This window comes from Plodia interpunctella, chromosome 19 (genome assembly GCF_027563975.2).
Source record: "Plodia interpunctella isolate USDA-ARS_2022_Savannah chromosome 19, ilPloInte3.2, whole genome shotgun sequence".
Lineage (NCBI taxonomy): Eukaryota > Metazoa > Arthropoda > Insecta > Lepidoptera > Pyralidae > Plodia > Plodia interpunctella.
In genome coordinates this window covers 7,387,223-7,410,905 of record NC_071312.1, presented here as the reverse complement: position 1 = coordinate 7,410,905, position 23,683 = coordinate 7,387,223, and the positions used below count along the sequence as shown (strand labels likewise).

The 23,683-nt window shown below is 33.9% G+C and overlaps 1 protein-coding gene across 2 annotated transcripts; it reads right to left on the bottom strand.

Annotated features, from left to right (window-relative positions):
• Positions 1–211: 211 nt before the first annotated feature.
• LOC128678071 (myosuppressin-like) lies at positions 212–23,683 on the bottom strand. Of its 2 annotated transcripts, none has more exons than XM_053759350.1 (3): positions 23,563–23,683; positions 1,419–1,612; positions 212–670 (listed from the first exon to the last, which is right to left on the bottom strand). In XM_053759350.1, exons 1-3 carry the CDS (start codon positions 23,571–23,573, stop codon positions 579–581), a joined length of 297 nt encoding a protein of 98 aa, XP_053615325.1. In that variant the 5' UTR covers positions 23,574–23,683; the 3' UTR covers positions 212–578. The 2 variants fall into 2 exon arrangements, with proteins under 2 accessions (XP_053615325.1, XP_053615326.1); XM_053759351.2 differs by lacking the exon at positions 23,563–23,683 and adding an exon at positions 9,154–9,344.

The following is a 23,683-nucleotide window of genomic DNA, read 5'->3' as shown; positions in this document are numbered from 1 at the left end:
TTTTTATTTCATTAATCTGACAAATAAAATATTATTGGATTCAAAATTGTTTTTTATCTTTAAATATTTATTTTTATCTTTATTGACGAAGTGTGTTGCTTATTCTTTTGTGTATTACTATAGTAATATAGAGTAGATTTTTAGTCCTAACATTAATTAAAAATATTAGATCTATAGATAGTTTTAGAGGAATAAAAATAAAAATCCGTGAGCTTGTCATAAATATGTATTTATTTAAAACATTACAATATTCTTACAACTATAAAAAAAATCAATGCCACAAAACGTTGACAACAATGTTATTTATATCTTACAATCTATAATACTTTTAGCAATAAGTACAATTTCATACCTAATTTTAAAATTTGGGAGAGAGAGAGGTTTAGAATACAATAACATTAATCGCAGTGTACGGATACCCTTATAAACTAAAAGGAACTTTAAAGTATGTTTTGGACAAAGAAAAACATGGAACGAAGCGTAGTCACAGGGGGCCTACTACTGGTGCGCGTAATAGTTTAGGCGCGTCGTTTCGGTTGCATTTTGTTGGTGACGCGAGGGCGCGGGGAGGGGACGCGTCAGCGCCGACGACCGAAGCGAAGGAAGGAGTGGACAACATCTTGCCGCTTCATTCCGGTGTCCAGGAGTTGTGGGTAGTCGCGTACTAGAGCTGGAAAGAGACATCATTATTATATAATTTGTGTCGACTTTAAATGAACTAACTAACTTTGATACTATTAATATTAGGTATATTAATAGTATCAAACTTAGTTACTTCATTACAGTACAGCGATAAGGCCACCTTTTGCACAATGTATCTAAATCATAATGTCATGCTATGTGTGATTATATTGTACTTATGTATACTATGTAATTAATTTTTGCAATAAAGAATTATTGTATTGTACTATCGGCAAGTTTTAGCGATTTCGACTTGACACTGCTGGTTTTACTTGCGGTAAAACAAAGCTCTCATACAAATTAGGTACGTAGGTTCAATCACGTCGGCATATTTCGGTGTTCGCGGGTTGTGTGTAGCCGGTGAGTATTTTGACTGCAAACGTATTATGTGTGCATCAAATCGTGCAAGAGTTAGGGCACGATGGGCAGTAATGTGCGACTAATGCGGTACCAGTAGATGGGTGATCATTTGCACCTTACGGTCCTCATTCGTCCCCAACCAGGAAATAATATTAACAAAGTGAAATGGTCCCCAAACAGGAATCTCATTCGTATAGGAAACGGGACTGTCGGGGCACCGAAAATCTCTCTTTCGTCTGAAGTCAGAGCGCTATGTTCCCTTTCCTAGTTTCTCCTCCACTTCGCACGGTCTTCACGCATTCCTGATAAGCATGACAGATCATCTGACAATAATCTGGCGAGTTTGAAATCAAATTCTTATCTTTATCATCACATACCCTGGTACTCCGGCACCTGTTCGCCAGCAGCCTCAGCGTACAACTCAAGGAAGGTGTTGAGCGCCTGACAGAACCTAGCGGCGCGCGGATCATCCTCCACTGCGCCCGCGCAAAGCGGCGCCGGCGCGGAGACGGCCGTCAGCGCGCACCACGACAGCACCAGGCAGAGGACCGCCAGACGACAGGATTCACCACTGCGGATGAGGGAAATTGCCATTATTTTCACCGTCACTGGCGGTGCGACATCGAATGAACGTGCCGATTTTGTCACGTCATTTCGGTACAATATTGTAACGAAACAACGTATAGCTTACGTGAAGAAGAAATAGCATTTTATGTTTATTAAATGTCTATCGAAACATCCCATTTATCAAATATTTTTACGACAAATAAAGTCGCAAATAAAGTCTTGATCGTATCACAAAAACGTTACTTAATAACGAAATAAGTAAATAAATAAGTAAATAGGGCATGTGGAAATCTCAAAGATACCGTAAAATAATTTGAAAATTATATGGCGGCCCGCTGGCAAACTGGAGTTATTGACAATAAAAGCTAATGAATTACACATTCGGTCGATTGTAACTAATGCTGGAACTCGCCTAGTGCTATGCTATGCTGTGCTAACTGAAACGATGTGTTGGAACAAACCAATAGAAATTCGTTTGTATTTGTTTATCGCACAGAGCCACAGTAGCTGGGTAGGTACGGAACTATCAATATTTATTTACTTAGCACAGCATAGCAGAGCACTGGCCGAGTTCCAGCCTTACTATTTATTTGTAATGGGTCGGGCTCGCCGCAGGTAGTCAGGACCCATTAAGCTCAAACGAATGGATAAGTTGTTTTGCTTAGTTCTTTCTATTCTGTTTGGAAGATTTATATATAGGGACAAATCACACAGATTGTGTTATCCCCAAGGTAAGTTCGAGACTTGTGTTATGGGATACTAACTCAACGATACTATATTCTATAACATATGCATATATAGATAAACATCCAAGACCCAGGTCAATCTGAAAAAGATCATTTTTTATGTTGAACTGACCGGGAATGGAACTGAAACGGGACCTCCAGTGTAACATTCCGGCATGTGGTGTGGTTGTCGTTGCGTCATAATGGTGCGCTGTGATTGGTTAGTTGCATTTCACTGCGAGTCGATGTATATAGCAAAGTCGCACTTCGCACACAGTGCAGGTTCGATCCTCACGATGTTGTCCTACACCGGAAGAAATTGGACTCGCACAATGTGAAATAGACAATGTAACCAAATAATAACGATTCCAATTTCCTTTGTCAGTCTAGAATTATGCGCACAACGGTCGGTAAACTGGAAGTACGACATTTTGGTCACCCTCGCGGAAAAACCCACTCGTGCGGTAAAGCCCCGGAATACGGAAAACTAATCTAAGAAGACTGAATTGGCTAGTACTGTCATTTTTGGTATATTTTCTAGACTAATATGATATTCGCGATAATATTTTTCTCTTTGTAAGTAATACAATACAATACAATCATTCACTCGACGCGAAGAATAGAGACATAATAAGCTTTTATAAACAACTCGCTTTGGCCCCCGGCTTCGCCCGCGTTAATTTTCCGGGATGAAAGTTACCATATGTCCTTCATACTTCAAACTACATATATGCAAAATTTCATTCAAAAGATAGAGCGTGAAGAGGTAACAAACAAACTTATTTTCGCATTTACAATATTAGTTAATATCAGGATTGTTATCCTGTAGTCGGCTACCGGATAAGGTTTAATAAAAGTGAGTTGTGCCGATCTGTTATAAAAAACTTTGTGAATTTTTAAGCCTAATTATCAAACTTGCAAGGCATCGCAACTTGGATAAAACAGTATGATTGAAACATCAGTCAATCGACCAGAGCATAAAAGAAAAATTGTATTTTTAACCGTTTGTAATTTCTAAAATTGAAAAATTAGATACTAAATCTGACTTAGGGTATCTAATCTATTACCAATCAGGATTTTTACAAAGCAATTAACTAGATGTCCCTAAAAACAGAAACGATTCTTTAGAGAAATAAACAAAAAATACTGAAATGGGTCTAGCGACGTCTAATTAACCCACTTTCGAGACATCTGGGGAGTGTAAAGTTAATTTTTACAGCATATCGGGTTTTATCCAGTTTTGTCCGGATAGGGCCGGAACGAGACACCCGCGTTTGTTTTTATGGGCATTTTTCTTGCAATCGCACTAAGTAACGCTTGAGAAATTTGGTTTTTCACAAGCGGCTGTTGTGCAGGGTGCGTGGCAGCAACAGTCTCCTAAGTGTGGTAGCAGGCTCGGTTCATAGTTCGTATTATGAGTAATGGACCAAGCTGCATGTTCTCCCAAAACGGAGTTCATACTTATAGAATAATAAATATAATTGCTAACATTATATAATTACTAACAATTATGGAGAATCTGAAAATAAATATACTGAATAGAATAAGTATAAATATTTATGTAACGAAAAGCAAATCATAAATGTCTTATTTAGTCTTTCTTCTTCTTGCTTATTTAGTTTAAGTTCGTTTTTATAGATTTTAGAAATTTGCAAGGTAAAACATTTATGAATCACGGAAGTATGTAATTTCCTAAAATTCTATTTTAATTTATATCACCTATGTACTGTCAAATCATCAAAAGTCATGGTAAGATTGTTTACATAATAAGACTTATAAGAAAAATCAGCTTAGTTATGTGATACGTCCTTTAGTTTTTTTATTTAGTTTTTCTCTGGGAAATAATTACTCACGTGAATTACAACATACATTCCGCACATAAACCTATAAATGCATTGTAAATTGACCTCTATTACCACCATATAAGGTCAACTTTGGGTAACTTGATTTGTAGTCGCCTGTACAAATATGACACAAATTCAGAAGGAAAATTTGAAAAACAGAATAACGCGATACGAGACGCATTTGCTTTGACTGTGTTTTCCTTTGAGCCTTTTGCATCTCGAGTTACTGGCTAACAACGTTACGTATTGTTTGCCTTTACGTTCGTCTGTTACACTGTTTCTCTTTTATATTAGTACGTATCTTATATAAATGACTAGCTTTAACCCGCAGCTTCGCTCGTGTCAATTTCCCACGAGAACTGTATATTTTCAGAGATTAAAGTCTATCATTTCTTGCAATAGGTATTTTCACGAATGCCGATTGAATGGAAGCTTGAAGAGGAAAAAGTTTCAAAATTATTTAAGGCCTTATTTTATTTAATTTAAATTATATATATTATCAAGCTATGTCTTGTCTGTCTGTCTTGAAAGATGTAGCTACTAGGTAACTATCGTTACGTCAGTCAGTAATCAGAAATTCTATAGAGACAAAATTACACTCTTTTTGCATGTACAATATTAATACTAATACCATTTTCAATCCACACAAATATAAATTGCGAAAATCTCGCTGCCTAACACGCTTTCACGGCTAAACCACCGTCTGAACCGATTTCTATGAAATTTGGAATATATTTAGTTAATGGCCCGAAGTTCTTATTTATTTCGACGCAATAACATTTGCCATTTTGAGACTCTATTGCTACTGACTGACGTAATGATAGTTACCTGGTTGCTTAAGATTTTTTTAACGAATTGTTTACAATGTTTAGAACACAGTTACCTACTTACATCTGCGGTTTAGAATTAATTCTGTCCAAATTATGCTTACAAATTTCACATGAGAATTTCCAATAAAATGTTTATGTTCAAATGTACAAAATATACAATCATATATGTAATTTGGTTTGCCGGCAACTAGTGCAGCCTCATAATTCGCGAGTACTCATTAACCAAACACACAAACATATTGGATGAATGTGGATTGTCGACAGCTCGCTAATGTGACAGTTTGATGAGGTGAAATAATATTTTTGTATAGGTACTATTTTGACTCTATTATAAGTTGTTTTAGCAATACAGCTTTAGTGGATATTGCGACAGCAGAACAAACGTTATTAACAATATTAACGGTCAAAACATTCGAGCATTAAAAAGTGTTTTTTTTTCATATTTGTTTTTGAGTTTGCATGAACATTGACGGTTATTCCCGCCATTTATGTTTATAGGTTTTTGCGACGATTTTGAACAATTAATAGATAAGTACATACTAATTTCTTACGAATAACCAAACTTTGATTCAATAAGTGAAATTTTAATTTAAATCTCTTTTTTGTTTGTACCATCCTAGCCTAAGTACCTAGTACCTACCTATATTGTTTTACTAACCCAATCTGTGGAAAGTTTATTCTGAAATAAAGGTATATTATTATTATTATTATACTTTTATAAATGTTTTCTCCTTTTTTTTTAAATAAAAATAAAAAAAAAGGGTATACACCTCATACGCGGGCCGAAGCCAAGCGTAAGAGGGAAAAGTTTTATATGCTGAAGGTAGACGTGAGGGTAGACGAAGTTAGGAATTTACGTGTGATTCGGCATGTATTTTATTATTATTATTATTAACATGTTGATGACAAAATAATTTTAAAAGTTTTTAGACACTTTGATGTTTATAATATAGACTCAAATCACGAGTTCCAATTTGACTCATATATCTATATTTCATAGACCGAGTGGTGGCTTCCGGTGAAGGAAAAACATCGTGAGGAAACCTGTAGAGGTTGACAGCTTAACTGCAGTAGGGTATATGCGACCACTAGATGTAGATGTCATGTCAGATGCCTTAAGACGACCTGAATAATATGATACCAGTGAATGTAAAAATTTATATAGTACTAGCGACCAGTCTCGGCTTCGCTCGGTTAAAAACATAATAAATTATACACCTAAACCTTCCTCAGGAATCTTACTATGTATTGGTGATAACCACATGAAAATCCGTGCAGTAATTTTTGAGTTTATCGCGAACTCGCCGAACAGACAGACAGACGCAGTATTAGGCTTTGTTTTATAGTATGCAAAGATTCAGTCAGACACAACTTTTTGCAATTTGATGTTTCACAGGTGCGTTGGTATTTCGTAGATATTTCTCTTACATATGTAAACCAATAGGCATCGTTTTCGGCATTCCAATAAAGTATTAAAGAAGGGATGGAATTCCTGAGGCCGCCATTTTTATTGTTTTCAAGTCGCCCATATTAACATAACAGGATAACAGGACACCATGTTTCGGTTATTCGTTTTTGTGCAAATTTCGATGTTACATTGTAGTCGCCCAATGAAAAAGATTCACGGAGTGCTTCAAAATACTTATTAATTACTTGTCTTGTACTGAATGAAAAAGAGAGAATTTTAGTAAGTACTAGCTACCCCTCCCGGCTTCGCTCGGGTAAAAACATAATAAATTAATACACCTAAACCCTCCTCAGGAATCACACTGTCAATTGGTGAAAACCGCATGGAAATCCGTGCAGTAGTTTTTGAGTTTATCGCGAACAGACGAACCACGGTAGAGGGCTTTGTTTTATAATAAGTTTAATGATAAGGATTTATTGCGATTATTTTCACTTAGTTACGTTACTTAGACGACCTCGGTGGCGCAGTGGTAGAGTTCTTGCCACTGAACCGAGAGGTCCCGGGTTCGATCCCCGGTCAGGTCATGATGGAAAATGATCTACGACGTGACGTAATTCATTCATTACGACATTCTTTCATCTGCCTACCGCCAGACGTTATTGTGTAATGCGGCAGCTCAGCCCATCGTAAACAATATAAGCCTATAGTCTCTCTGAAGTTTGTTCATACACAAAGTTGCGAAGATTATACGATTTATTTTTAAATACCGTCACGTTTTCTTACGAGGTGAACAGAGACTGTTTCTGTATACTTTTAGAGCATGTACTTTATGTACAATTAGGGGAAGATATATTTGACTCAACCACTTAACTTAAACTACCACTTATATGTAGGTATATTTAAATAATATATTTATGTAATAAAAGGCAGTCTATAAGTATGTTTGTGTGGATATTTCAAACCTCTTTGTTCAGTTAATACTGGATATGTTTTATTGTTTGATTGCTTGCTATATTTTTTTTAATGACTCTTATTGTTTCTAATTTTCACTGAATTTGGAGTTAATTTGAAGTTCAGCTAACAGTACTTAATTCCTAGCTAAGTAAATATATGTTTGTTACGTTCAATAAACGTCAAAACATGATGGAAAACCGCTGTTGGGTAGTGGGCTGCGACGGAGGGGCTTTTACGTTTAGATCTCAAATTATGATCGATGGAATTTTTCGGATGGCACAAAAATTAGTCAAGTATGGGTTCCTTTATTTTAAAATGGTCATAATTTTTTTTGCTAAGGACCCGGAGAATGCAGATGGTTTTTGCACATGCACAAATATTAGAAAAGTGGATTTTTTTAAATGTTTAAAATATAAAAGCACTTTGATTTTTTCTAGAGTGTCGTATGCGTGTTTTATTGTCTAGAAAGTATTATATTCCATAAGCAAGTATATTCCATAAGCTTCCCATATTTATGTTAATCACGAGTTTATGAGTCGAAGCATAAGTAGACTTTAAGTATAAGTGCATATACATATATGCAACTTTCATACTTATAACCTGTTTTGCTTCTTGCAAATTGGACAGCAATTTGGCAGGGAATCTTTTGAGACACAAAAAACATAATTGCAAAGTTGAAATTATTCTTGTACGGATGCATACAATGCCTTTATCTGAGAGAGATGTAGAAAATATCATATTTTTAATTGAAATAAGTAGAAACAAAGAAAGACGATCCCTTTTTACCGATTAGTTTAGGTAACCCTCTACGCGTAATGATATTTGCAAACACACTACTGTACAGAAAAGCCATCGACACAAGCTAGTAAGATTAATGTCTAAGATTGTCATGTCTCAATAGTCAAGTGTAAGTAAAACTCTATCTGTCTAGCATGCTCAGATGAGCATGCTCTCGGCTTCATTTCGGCTGTAACGCCACGAAGCCTGTCCATTTAAAAAATGATCCATTAAATGGAAATTTTCCGCCAGCCTGACAACCCACTTCGAAGATGGTGTGAAGGCAACTTCTACTTATTTGCCTCGTAATATACGACTGGAGGATAAGTAGTGGCCTCATTCTAGACGGGAACCACACGCACAAGTGCCAGTAAAACTATTTCTAATAAAGGAGATTGGAGTTAAGAAGGAGATAAAAATGCATATCGCGAAATAAGTACGCAGTCACTTACATGCCTGGATATAGAATAAAAATGGATTGAATTGCCTCATATGAAAAATTCCAAAATTATCACGCAATATTTGTTATATTGTATGTACCTATAGGTACAGGTTTTTTTCTGCTTTTTTATTTAATAATCCATAAAGTAAGGTAATTCTTAAAGTAGACTAGATACAAATTTATTAGAGTCTTTGTTACAGTGGACCAATATTTATAATAGGTATCGTCATCAGAAAATAATCAAGAAATTCGCTTTCAATTATGAATCCAGATACCTACAGTACCTACTTATTAAGTAGGTACATCTTTATATCTTACGGGGTAAACAAGTCAATATTATAAATTATAATTTAATCATAGGGAGATGTTGACTTAAGAGATGCTCGTGTTACAAGGAATAGATAACTACCTAATTTTACCAAAATTAAAAAAAAAAACATTTATGTGATAAAATGTGGTTTGAACGGAAGCGATAGGTGTTAACGGCATACTTCCAGATTATGTTTTAGTTTCAAAAAACACAAATGCAGGATAAAAATATATTATTTTTTGAAGTAATACTCACACAAGCGACATCAAACTCACTGTTTACACAGCACACAAGCAAACATGATCAATCAATCACAAATTATTGCATCATCGCCTATTACTACAATATTGATAAACAAACCCGAACAATACGTTTAAAAATAGTGGTGAGCGGTATTTTTAGACTATTTTATCGAGTTGAATGGCACGTAATAATTTATCGATGCGCGCGCGCACTGTACTGGAGGCTGGATCGGGATACCAATCAATTTATCTCGGGAACATCGACACTAGAGATGCGCTCGCATCGGGAAATGTCTTAAAGATGATTGATTTATCGATAAATAAACTATTGCATGCGTGTTGGGAAGAAGAAGAAGAAGGAAGAATCACCTTGTAGGTGATTCTTCAGTAAGTATGTAATGTTGAAACATATGTTAAAAATATTTAATCTATATGTGTTATTGGTTTTTGCATATTGTCTTCTAATGTAGATTGTCGACATATTTTCTGTTTTATATATGACTGTGTTCTCGGTTGTGTTTGGGATTGTGGACCTTCTTTGGGAATGCCATTATTGCCTATCAGCTGTCTAAACTGTGTGTCACATTTTAGGGCGGAACCACAAGCCACCTTAAACGTTGTATTTAAAAAATAAAAATAAGTGAAATGAATAATCAAAATCAATATTGTGCAAAATATAGAGAATACAAACTAAATTCAACGACTTTATCGATATAAATTCAACACATCCCTAATGCCTACGTGTAAAATTGCACGTAAATGAGCCACTAAATGGATGTTGTCGCTACACTATTCCTGTAAGTTTAAAAACACATTAAAATCTAATCGAAACATAATCAATCTAAACCTTATTTACATCACAATAAGTTGCTTTTATGTGCACGATTATTTGGCATCGACAACGAACTTGGCAGCAATCCGCATGTATGTGTGATGTGATGTGCGATTAATGGAAGTAAGGGATTATTTAAATTACAATCCCATGAAGTACAACAAATGGTCTGACAAAAACGGGTGCCGACGACCGTGCGAAGGGAGACTAAAATGTAGGAAAGCGGACACTGGGCTCCAACGACTGATGAAGAAACCGTGAAACGCTAATGAGAGAGGGAAGTACAAAATAAATGAAATTAATTTTTACTAAAGCTTAATATTCATGCCTAATTTTTCCTAGTAAGCAATTTAGAATAAATGTGAAAAAGTGTATGTTTCTCCTTCTTTCACGTCAAAACAGAGCAATGAATTAATGTGATTTTATTGTGTCGGAGACAGTTGGAAGGGTGAAGTGGAGAGTGACACAGGGCTATACCGCGAGCGTAGCGCGGGCCATGGCTTCTTAGAATTAGATTTCGCTACGTATGTCTCCAACTTCCAAAATAAAATTATATATATATATATATATATATATATATATATATATATATATATATATATATATATATATATATATATATATATATATATATATATATATATATAAAAGAATAAATAGAAACAAATAACATACAAACAAAATTTTGAAATAATTAAAAATAAAAACAAATCGAACAGCCTGTCAAGAGCATTGGCCTGCGTCAACGTGGTCAACGTGTCCAAAAGGCTGACAAAATTTAGGCCTCTATTAAAGAAGCTTCCAGCCCTTCGGTCACGACATACCTCGACCAGACATTTAAAAAAATGAAATCTTCATTTCTACCGTGAAGAAAACAAGTTAATGATTTCGAACTAGACAAATAAAAAGTATTAAGTACAAGTAAGTAAAAAGTAGTAAGTGAATTAGATGCCAGGATTCTCAAATGGCGTTAAAATGCAGCGTGCGCGGCCATTGCAGTAGCAATGTCTAATTAATATACTACAAGTAACTAACGCTCGTTTTACACATGTCCTTGTTAATTCTTGTTGTTTTATCTCGGCGGGATCAAAGGTTCTTAAGTTTAACTTGACGAGAAAATATATTTTAGTATACTTAGAGAATTTAAACTGAAAATAAGTTGTTTAATTTTGGCATGTAGCAAGCTCTCTACTATATCATTTTCCCAGAAATAAAACATTTTTATATCGTTTTGAACTAAGTTATAATTGAAAATGTGAATTTTAGTAAAAATAAAAAAATAATATTAAGTTTAGCTTGTTAGGCTTCTGAAGTGCCTGTCCGTCATTTTTTAAAGAAGTTTAAAAAAAATATTAAAAAAAAATGTTTAGTACCACCTTTTTGGTCGACTTGGCGATAGCTCCCCTGTAAATTGATCACTTGAAATCTAAATACTTAATTTTAATAAGTCGAAGGGAAAGCTCGAAAAACAAATGACAGACAGAAAGTACAAATTAAAATTCTTTGTATTTCATTACGCGTAAACAATTGATAGACACTGAAAAAGTTGAGAAACATTAAGACTAAAGTCTAACGATCCAATTTTTACGAAATCCACATGCTTTAGAATAGAATTTAGAAAAACATGCTATCACTGTCCGACTGTAGATTGGCAAGTATTTATTGATAAAATAACGTTAAACAATAAAGCCACAAAGATCGACTTTGTGGTTGTTAAAGCCAAAGATTTCTATTTGTTTTTATTAATGCTACCATATATATATTACTACTCTTAAAATATATACAAAATATAATTTCTCCTTGTCACGTTTTGATTATATCTATTTAGAGGACAACAAGAGCGGTTCGGTTGACAGAGTTTTTTAGTTATTCTTGTCTGACGGAAAAGGATAAAACCATTTTTAGTAAACATAGTTATATATCATTCTGTGTATTTACTATTATTTATTGTACAGGACGATGTCGACCATATGAAGAAATTGGATGGAAATTCTCGTATCTATGTCTGCCTCACTAACACATCTATAAGACTATACAAAAAAGAATACTTGTGATTATTTTTAATGTAAATAATCATAATGAATAAAAAATACAAGAACAGCCACAATTAGAATACAAAAATATTCATAGCACATGAAAAACACGCAGTTACTTTACTTTGCTTCAAAGAGTTGTATTTTTTTTTCAGTGCTGTTCATTTGTACATTAACGCCGTTGTACCAATTCCAGTTGTAACCAATTCTTTTATTTTTTTTTCTCTCTCTTAGATATTAAATATATTTTTAGGGTTCGTGAACAACGATTTTTAGTCTCTTTCGAATGTTAGTATGTTTGCAATAAGTTTAATATGTAATATGTTTTCATAGTGATTGAATAACATAATTGTACTTCCCAATTATATTACAATGTAGCGACGCGCCTATCTTTGCACGGTGCTATATGTATATGCATTTCATATACATAAGTCTTCTTGAATCACTCTATCTATTCAAAAAATCGCATTAAAATCCGTTGCGTAGTTTTAAACGTCAAAGCATACATAGGGACTAACCGCGAGAAGCTACATTGTTTTATGCTATGTAATGGTGTAAAAGTTTTTATAAGTGTTCGGATGTGAGTTACTCAATTATACGCAAATTCTACTGGACGTAGTTAGATCTAATTTATTACACGATTAGAATATCACATGGAATGTAATAGGGTATTTTTTCCCTAAATTTCTACGAGTTTTTATTTGAAAATTAGTCCGCATGAGTTTAAGTAGCAATAACACGTATTCTGATCAGACGTCAAGTTTTACAATTTATTTACAATTATTTGATTTAGAACTAACTTCATTATGAAATTTGACGTACTTATACACGTGTAATTGCTGACGAAATTAACGTCACAAAACTATTTTCCTGAGAGTATACTTAGTTTCGCAATGTAAATTAGGTTTTAAGCACCAACCGAAATCGGACTTATAAAAGGAAGGCTAAAAAGTCAGATCAGGTAATGATCAGATAATTACTACAGTTTTAATACCATAGATTTCGCGGATAAAGTGGTGCTTATAACTGGTGCAAGCTTTGGAATAGGTGCAGCCACAGCGATTCACTTCTCAAAACAGTCTGCTAAATTATCACTGATCGGACGTAAAGAAAACAACCTAAAGAAAATAGCTCTATACTGTGAAAAAACAAAGGGTAACAAGCCTTTATATATAATAATAGTATAAGTTTAATAATTAATGGTCTAGATTTTAAGGGCACCTACAGAAATTATTAAGGTTCCATTACGCAATAGAGGTTCATGCAGGGTAACTTAATGTGCTGTTGACTGTACGTGCTCTTATAAAGAACAAATGAGGACGTATTCGGCCAATATCCGGCTCTGCTTGCAAACAACGCGTGTGACAGGACGGGATTTATGTAACGCAGTGGAAAAGTTGTCCCTTTGTCTATACAGAATTAGACGGAGATCGTGTGAACTTCTACACTAAATAATAAAATAACCTTCCATGAATGTCGTACCAGGCGACTAAAGAATCTAACTCACTAACACTGATGTTAGATTTTATTCAAGTTGCCTAGTCGAATTGGACATGACTTTTATGAATACTGTGACTTAACAATACAGCAGTACCTAAAAAATCAATCTATGAAAACCACCTAAGCATGAGTGAGATTAGTATACAAATCACAGAATTCGAACTTGGGACCTTTCGATCGTAAACGGTAAATAAATATTCTCTTTATCAGATAATCAAGGCATCCAAGCTCCAACAACCCAAAATGGAAACTTTACAAATTATTTTCCCCGTGGGATTAACGGTATTAAAACCATAGGTCAAAGGGTCAAACATTTAGACCACAAAAGCAATTATGGATGCTCAAAATTATGGTATTATTCGTATCGTCAATAGCACATTAACCTACGTGAGTGCAATGCTAACTTAACCCTTATTTTTGCCAGCGGCAGATATCAAGATGTATTTAATCACCAAAACGTGACGCAGCGGACCCATCTTTATAGTAAAATTTATTACCCATATGTAAAATTTATATTGATGAGTATTTAGATTTTTTGTATAAAAAATAATAACACATAAAAAATATTGAATGACTGTTGCCCGTGGCTGCGTTCGCTGCAAAAAATAACCTATATATGTCACTGTACAGTGTACAGCTCTCAAACTATCTCCACAACAAAAATCACCCAAATCCAATCCTCCGTTTTAACATGAAAGAAGGAAAAACGAGACACATTTATAATATTATCATGAATTTTACGCTTTTACTCAAACTAGTTGTAAAAACTTACTACTATATTTAGTTGTAAAAACATAGTTTTTAAAACAGACTGTTAATCTTTACTGGTAGTAACTATAAAAATTATGGATTGCTCGTCGGAAAGTTCTTGATAAGTACGTCTGCAAGAATAATAAATAAGCACCAATATTGTGTCGTTAAGCAAATAATAGTTGTTTTACAACATTAAAAGTATGAATACTACCACTTTTTTTTTTAAATCAAAAACTATAAAAAATAGAGAATGCGGCAGTCACGTGGCTTCAGCCAAACAAATAAACCTGTACCATAAGTAATGGATATTGAGCGGCGAATAAACACACCTGTCGATCTGATTGGAACAAATCGTCGACGTGTCGTCGCAGACTCTGTCTTGTCTGTGTTGTCTGTGGTGCTTGTCCAAAATGTCACGTAAACCCTTACGAAAATATTTAGAAATAAATAAAAAATCAAAGTTTATATGATTCCCTTTCAAAAGAAATAAAGAAAGGCTTAGATTTTTAGCGACATTTATAAGTTTTATTTTTCTAATGGTATGTAGTTAATATGTTAAATAATATATATTTTTACTATATACGACTTATGAGTTTCTTGAAGCATATATTTTGAATAGAATGGTCAAACACACCAAAGAGTATGTTGGCAATACATATTCATGTAAAAATAGAATAACAACTTCAGATTTCTGTATTATATAGGTACACTAGCTGCGCGCTGTGCTTCGCTCCCTGGAAAGTTCGGGAGAAAAAGTACCCTGTGTTATTCCAGGTTATATTCTACCCGTAGCAAGTTTCATAATAATCGGTTCAGTAGATTTTGCGTGAAAGAGTAACCAACATACATCCACACAAACATTCGCATTTGTAATATTAGTAGGATTATCTATACTATTATTATAAAGAGGTAGGCGTTTGTGAGTATGTATTTTTGAGGCGGGTAATCTCCGAAACTACCGAACCGATTTTAAAAATTCTTTCACCATTTGAAAGGTACATTATCCAAGATTGCTATCCCGTGGGAATTTTGAGATAAAATATAGCCTATATTTTATCCCAAAATTCCCACGGGAGCGAAGCTCCGGGCAACATCTAGTATAGATATAATTAGATAGGTGGACATTTTATTTCACCCGTTAACACTAATTTCGCTATAAATACTTTTTAAAAATACCTACCTATGCTCTATAATACTCCTAGCGCCCCCTATAGTATCCCATAAATACACAATACACTTTTATTAAATTAAAGAGATCCATTGAGTCCTCATATTTGAATGTAATAAAATTAATTTGGTTCATAACCTAAGTAACTTTATAAGTAAAATTCTTTTAAGGTCCAAAAAATGCCTTGCAAACGCTTTACATATGCAAGGTTTCAACTCCATTATCTTTATTCCCGCTAAAAGGCACTTTTGGCATAAAAGCCAAGATGGCGACTACATTTTTGTTTTTTAGACAAAGTTCTAGCAAAGAGTTGTTTTGCCAGCAAATTACAAGATTTATTTATATGCTAATTAGTGGCCTAGTGGTCATTTGGGTTTTAATTGCTTAGGCGTAACAACCAAGCGGATTTGCATTTCAAAGTGCGCTAATATTTTGTGAAATATTACAGATAATATTTATATACAAAACGTTTTTTGCAATATCATGTATTACTATTATTTAAACGTCGAGTTATTAAAAAGCTTGTGTAGTAGATAATTAAGTAGGCTGCAATAATTATGACGATTTTAATTTATTTTGAGATTTCGTGTGAAACTACAACATGAGATAGGTAAACATTTGCGAAAATATATTTTATAAATAAGTATATTGTTATAAATTTAAAATATAAAATATATTTTATAAATATATTGTTATTAAGTTGCTTTGGAGTGCTTTGGAAGGCCGGTTAGCAAATACTACTCTGTCAAGAAAGTGCCGGGAAAAGATCAATAAAACATACTAATAAACATTTTATTTATTTTATCACCTTTAAAATATGCTCTTTCAGAAACGATACACATGTGCCAACGAAAAATTCAATCATCATAAAAAATGTTAGCACTTTTTTCGGAATTGAAAAATGCTTATTGGTTGAGTATTTGGTCAAATATTCGTTATAAATGATCATGTGCGAACGGGCATTATCATGGTGCAAAATCCAAGACTTGGTTTTCCATTAATCTGCGTTTTTTGTCGAATTACGCTGCATAACGCTCAAATAATATTCTAAGATTTTCTTAAACCGTTAACTGAATAATAAACTCACTTGCATCTCTTTCTGAACATAAATATCTTGGTATGATATGAATTTTCAGAGTTATAATCGCAAACGTTTTGCGAGACGAGGCTCCAGCAAATTGGCCTAATTTAGCCACATTTCAACATGCAGAGCTGCGTTCAGAAATCTGATTAAAAGTCAACGCGCGCCAAAAAGTGACAGTTGACGGCCGCCATGACAGATAGTTGGGTACATTATGCCGAGACACGACCGCCCGCGGCTCTTTTAATTACAACAGTCGCTAATTACTTTTGCGGATAAATAAATAAATTCCGAGAGCAAGAACATGATTATTATTTGTACAATTTGCATGTGGAAAACTGTGGTGGTTTAAATATTACAGGTAATTTATTCTTTATTATACTTAGGTCCGATTTAAACAAAATATTCTGCAACTATTTTCAGAGTTAGGTAGGTACCAGTATTTCACTGCAGTATTAAGTAACTAATATTTACATTTTAATTAAGAAAGGTGTAAGATTGAAGCCTCTTTACAGTAAAATTGTAACTATAAACAGCGATCGTTGCGTGTGGACAGGACCACTCCATATTCTCCCGTGGATGTTGTAGGAGGTGACTAAGGGACACACAGCCTAGGCAGCTGATATGTAACATTTCCATGGAGGGTTAACGTCAGGCAGCCGGTTGTAAAATCACAGCCGAATCTTCAACATTTTAAGGTTTTTTTAACGCTGATCACGGGCTTAGGGGCTTCACAGCCTCAAAAGCAACCGGGAACATGCAGAGACGAGAGAGAAACAGCGAATCGATAACAATTCCACAGACGATGAATTTAAAATCGATGTTTGTTTAATTCCCGTGTATTTTTACAACGTTGTATGACATTTGTTCGGGCTGTATTAGCAATCGAACGGGGTATTTCCTAAGGGATGTGGCGGCAAACAGTTAGTAAGACTTGTACTGGCCGCATTCATTTTGCGGCATTTTTAATACGAGAACCGTTGTTTTATTAATCAAGATTTTTCAATCTGGGTTTTTATTTTTATGAATGTTTAATAATAAATATGTACAAACAAACTGGTTTCCTGCCCACATGGTGCTCGCTCGCTTGTTAGCTATATGCCCTAAATAAAATTAATAATATATTTGCTATAAAAAGACGTACAACTCCAACAACAATATGTGTACATATACTAACTATATCTAATGGGGATTGGGTATTTCAGAGATTTCATTCTAATAAAAAATATCGGCTCACGGTGAATATAAAGTGAGAAAATTGACAATAAACTACAAAATACTATACAAATAAGAATCTAATTGAAAACTCCCTTTTTTATATGGCTAAAATATATATAAATATATAGATTTCAATGATAATGCAAATATAACAATGAGAAATTCGCAATAAGTTGCCTATACAGAAAGGTTCGCAAATTCGTGATTTTTTCCGCTCGATCGCGTCCGATAATTTGAATCTCTGATTGTGAATTTGTCAAATATTTAACTTTACTCGTATAACGGTTACGATGAATTAATACTTATAAGCACCTACCGAAGTAAACTTTACTGAAATTACTTTGCGAAGTCTTTTTACAGGCAAGTTCACAAAGTTTTTTAAAAATTTTCTCGAAAAACAACAACTTCAAAAAAATACGAAATAAAATCAAGAATTAGCTGTTACGCATAAGTGTATGCGAAAATATTCTTTTTTTTTGTTTACTTAATCGCTGGAAATATCAGAAAAAATAACGCGAAATCTGTGTTCTTAGGAAGCCCATGTTGCATTCCCAAGCCACATTGCACAGCTAGTGACGTGCTAACAGGTAGGTATTAGGTAGTAGGTACCTACTCATTGCATTACACTGTCATTTATTCGAAAATTGTTCCAAATTTTGTGATTGGAACAGACATTAACTTGATGACCTTTTCGCCAAAGGCTAAATACAATTTGTAAAGCTGTTTGAGAGCCACCTTTGTTTTAACTTAGTACAATAATTGGTTTATTGATTAATGAGATTGTTAAAAGTTGGTGAGACTGATGTCTTCGGAGTTGCCACTAGGTCACGGCATCTGTTTTGGAATTATTTATTTATTCGTGCACACAACAGTTTACAGCTTAAACCATAGATAAAAGAATAAAATGCTTAAACAATATGATAGCTTAATGCATAGCTCGTCGTAAGTGGCAGCAACGTTTTGGAGATATTCAAAATTTGCCGCCATATTTTGACACATCATCACAGATTATGCAAGTAAACCAGTTATCCTGTTCTAATTTCGCAATTGCGGCGTCACGAATTTAAGTAGGATACATAGGCTGCGCTGGTTAACTGACCTAACCATAGATACGATAACAGGTTCGCTAGTTAATTTATGATATGAATTCCTCCCGTGAATAATGTACGAAGCGACTAAGGGACTATATGTCCCTTAGACAGTCTTCTCCTCTTCTTCAGCCTTGCCAGCTGATAGACTACAATAGCATTCTCTAAATGAGCGTTGACGTCAGCCAGGCGATCCCGAATGTAACCTTCCTGAGAAGATGAGATAGAGAGAGAGTCGGTCTTTATTTATGTTTCAAATCCAAATAATAATTTTACAAAAAAATATAACACAAAATATATAAGTATTTCTCATGATATAATATGATATCACATGGAAATATACGAGGTTTCCTTTGAAACCAAACTGCTTGGTGAATACAAATACACACGGTTTGAATCGTGGTCTAATTAAATAAAATTAATTTCTTGTTTGAATCATCATGCGTAGATCTTCCTTGTGTTTGATTCAATTATTTGCACATGTATGTATACTTTTAAATAAAGTAATATTATAGAAAAACTCCTTTAGGAATATACATTAGAAGTAAAAAATAAAATTAAAACTATTCATACTCCCTATCCACTGAAAGGGTTTTGATGAAATTCGGCGGTGCGTAGAGTAACTTTTCGGGTAACTTCTTTGCCTCGAACCACTGATTCCATTCTGAGGCCCGATTCTCACGCAATCGAAGGTTAAAAAGTGTATGAAATACACTATGATGTACCTACACAGAAAAAACAATGTTGCCAACATAAACAATCGATTTTAAAATCACAGCATGTCGCAGTTGTCCAATTATTGACTGCAAATGACAAGCGGCTGGACATGATGTATGGATATAATTTGTGTGCTAACTCGTTTTAAATCCTCATTAAGTTGAAAAAAATACTTTATTGAATTGTACAGAAAATACGTTGATAGAACACGAGCATAACCTTAAATCATTATAGTATACGGCATACTATCACAAGGCATACCAGTACATGGTAGGATATGGAATGTATTTGTGTGTTAATGCGTTTTAAAACCTCATTAAGTTGGAAAAATACTTAATTATTTATTTAACTATCTATTTTACGGTGTTAATTTTTCTCAAATTAATTCTTCAGGTAAATAACATACACTTAATTGTTGTTGACGACAAACTGTGATCGAAAGGTCCCAGGTTCGAATCGCACTCGCGTGCGTAGCTCACTAGTGTATTAGTCACGGCTCACTGCCGGGCGGTCTGTGGTCATGTCAAATGTCTGTAGGTGATTTGAATTAAATCTGAGACAGCAATATAATAACTAACAATGAATAACGTTTTTTATTTCCTTTTGGTTTAAGTCTACAACATAAAAATAAAATTAATAATTTACATTTATGTAGTCGCGTGGGTAAGTGCAATATACAATACAAAACCTTTAATTTGTTTATTTAATTAAATATTTATATTAATAGATAAATATCTTCACATTAATTAATTTATTTTTTTTTGGTAATCGTCAAATGTTTTCTTTCTGGTTGATTTGAAGAATACTACCTAACTTTTGTACCTACTCTTGTAAATATTCAAAATAAGTCGATTTACAGGTAACGGCTGGTTTTACATAAAGTTAAGTTGGCAAAATGTTCCTTCAGACTTGGGCCGTGTAAATGAGCAATTTGCCTGTCAAAGAGAATTTTCTTTTGCGTTACACTTCCTTTTCCTTTGTTAAGACTAGCTGCCCCGGATCTCCCCGTTTGTGGTAATTTTGGAACACATAAAAGCAATGGGACATGTTGCTATTTAAAATAATTTGGTTTTTTTAAATGTAAATAAGTATTATTAGGACGAGTTTAGATTATAGACGAGAGATTTATATTTTTATAATATAAAATATCAAAAAAAAAATCGGTCTTTTCAATTGTCGGTTACGTAAAATAATACAATTTCTGAAAGCAACTTTGATGATCTATGCAATACTTTAAGGAGCCAAAAATTCGATCTAACTTGCTTTCAATACAGAGGAAATTTGAACAGGGCTTGTTTGCCTAGTGACTTTAATAAAGAGACGAATATAACCTTCGTAGAGAATGCTTTTCCCAAGCTGAAGGTCAGTTAAGATTAAGTTTCTTCACGATCATAAGTTTGGTAGCAATAGGCTCGCGAAATATATTGCCATCTTAATTTCACTTAAGGTAGATTAGGACCAACATAATGGCTTTCCGAACGATTTAAATCCTTAAATCCCTCAAGGTAAAGGAAAGCCACCGTTTTTTTAATAGTATCTTTATTATATAACACCGAATGAATGTGCCGGGACTCCGGAATAAAAAGTAAAATACGCTACACATCAAAATAATAATAGTTCTGAAATGAAAATATTTTGGAAGTTGGTTGAGTGGTGCCGAAGATTACCATCCACACATATTACAAACACTATTCCTATTTCACTATTTGCTATATCCTATTATTTAATATTATAAATGCGAAAGTTTGTGATTATGTGTGTATGTTTACTCTTTCAAGCAAAAATCTACCGGACGGATTGTTCTGAAATTTGGTACACGGGTAGAATATAACCTGCAATAACACATAGGGTACTTTCTAATTTTTCTTTCTAAATTTTTCTCCGAAATTCCCACGGAAGCGAAGCCACATGGTGCACATACATCCTAAAAATCTTTCGCATTTATAATATTAGTAGGGTGTAGTTTTGTTGGAAGTTATAACAATAGGCTTCGATGGTATGGTCACGTTATGAGAAGGGAGGAAAATAATATTGTAAGAAAGGTTATGGATTTGAAATTGAATGGGAAAAGAAGTAGTGGCAGGCCGAAGAAGAGGTGAATTGAGTGCATTGAATGATTGAAATGAATGAATAATGATGATCAAAACAATCCTATGTTGTTGTATACCTCGTAGCTCCCATCAAAATCAAATAAGCCATACCAATAATTTATTCAGAAATTAGGCCTTCACAGGCACTTTTCACGTCATATTCTAAATTAAATAATATTTACCAAAGCTACAAACTACTAGCATTTTTGAACAACCACTGCTGAGAAGAAATGCCAAAAGAAACAGTGTTGGTCCGTATAATGCCAGAAGGGCTTTTTTAACCCCCAACGCAAAAAGAGGGGTGTTATAAGTTTGACCGCTAAGTGTGTCAGTCAGTGTACGTGGCACCGCAGCTCATCAACAGGTGAAACGATTTGGATGCGGGTTTTTTTATTTGATAGCAAATTTTTATGCGGTAGTTCTTAGATATGTTTGATCAAAATCGGTTTAGCCGTTCAAAAGTTGTAGCGAAATGAATATTGAAAGTCTGAGGTTTTTAAATTTGTCCAAGTAAACTTGTTTAAGATATAAATATATATATATAAGTACTCGGTTGTACTACATGATCATATTACTATTTTCACATTCGACATTTTCCAAATCACGGCTGGTCGTAACGTTTTCAAAATGTTTGTAAAGTCCCAACCTCTATTATCGAAAATGGACGTCAAATTTTGATTACATGGGATCTATGTATTCGAACGCCTCGGGGCGCCGCTAGAATATATACAATATAGTAGAATATATAACATATATTTTTAATTTATTTTTAATGGAATCAGAATAAACTTACATAGCTCATTTGTTACACAATGTTGTTATAGGATTGTTAAACAATACATATGTTGACATAGGCTTCGCTAGATCTCATATATAAAATTTTCATGTCGCACCAACCGAGAGTTAACCTCTAGGTATTTTATATAAAAAATATATATTATTACTGTAGTAACCTAATTTACGATTAAAATACTACATTAACTGTACTATAGACTTAGAAAAAATTACGTTATTTACACAAGTTTACGATGTACAATCCTGTCTGTAAACTGTTTTGGCCAATTTGTATTGAACTTTCTTCCAAGACTTATACTTAGCTTATATTGAGACTTGAATTCTAATCTGCTGCGTAATATTTTATGACATCCTTATATATATCATAAAATAAGTATCCCTCTTGCGTCCGTTTGTCTGTATGACCGCGATATAAAACTATCTGTCGGATTTGAACCCGAGGTTTCCACCAATAGACAGAATGATGATTATGTATATTTTATTATGGGTTTATCCGTTTCGGGCCGGTAGTTGTAAAATCGAGGGGTATACAATATTTCAAAGAAACATTTAAAGTGTTTTAATGAAATAATCAAACCGTTGTTCAACTTTTGTCATGTATTTCGATTATTATTTTAATGTTAAGTTCGGGTTTTCGTTTCGCGAAGTTCTCTCAAAGTGTGTACTTTTAAATAAGACATCTGTTAAAATGTTACGCAAACTTTTCCATACACGAAAAACATATTATTTTTCCCTGCATTATTATTTATACAATAAGACGTCAACAAATTCTAAACCCAATGAGATTAATATCATGTTCAATTACGTAATAGCGTAAAAAGAAGAAAAAAATTGGTTTGAAGAATATTTAGTTTGAATTAAAATAAAGTTAACTAGGTACCAAGTAAGAAAAAGTGACCGCATTAAAAATATTTCAATTAAAAATTGGAAGACAAAATACAATTCGTATTTAACACACATTTTCACGTTAAAAAAAATATTTTCGGTTAATGCCACTTTTAATACTGGCCACTATTTACATTTAAAAAAAACTAACTAAAGAAAATGTAGAATGAAACTTTTAAAACTCCGTTCAAACTGTATCGAAATCAGATTTAAAAAAAGAACTTCAAACTTTTCTGAAAACTAAACAAAAAAAGAAACTTACCAGAGTGCCATTGCTACGGTACGAGTTGGTGCGGCTACGAAGTGCGTGGAGCTACGAGAGTGCCGTAGCGGGCGTGTAGCAGCTTTTATATCGTAGAGGCGCCCACGGCCCCCGCCCTAGT

Coding starts and splice junctions, on each gene's coding strand:
- LOC128678071 (XM_053759350.1), bottom strand. Junction 671..1,418: donor ACAGGTGCCGGAGTACCAGG/GTATGTGATGAT, acceptor GTCTCTTTCCAG/CTCTAGTACGCGACTACCCA.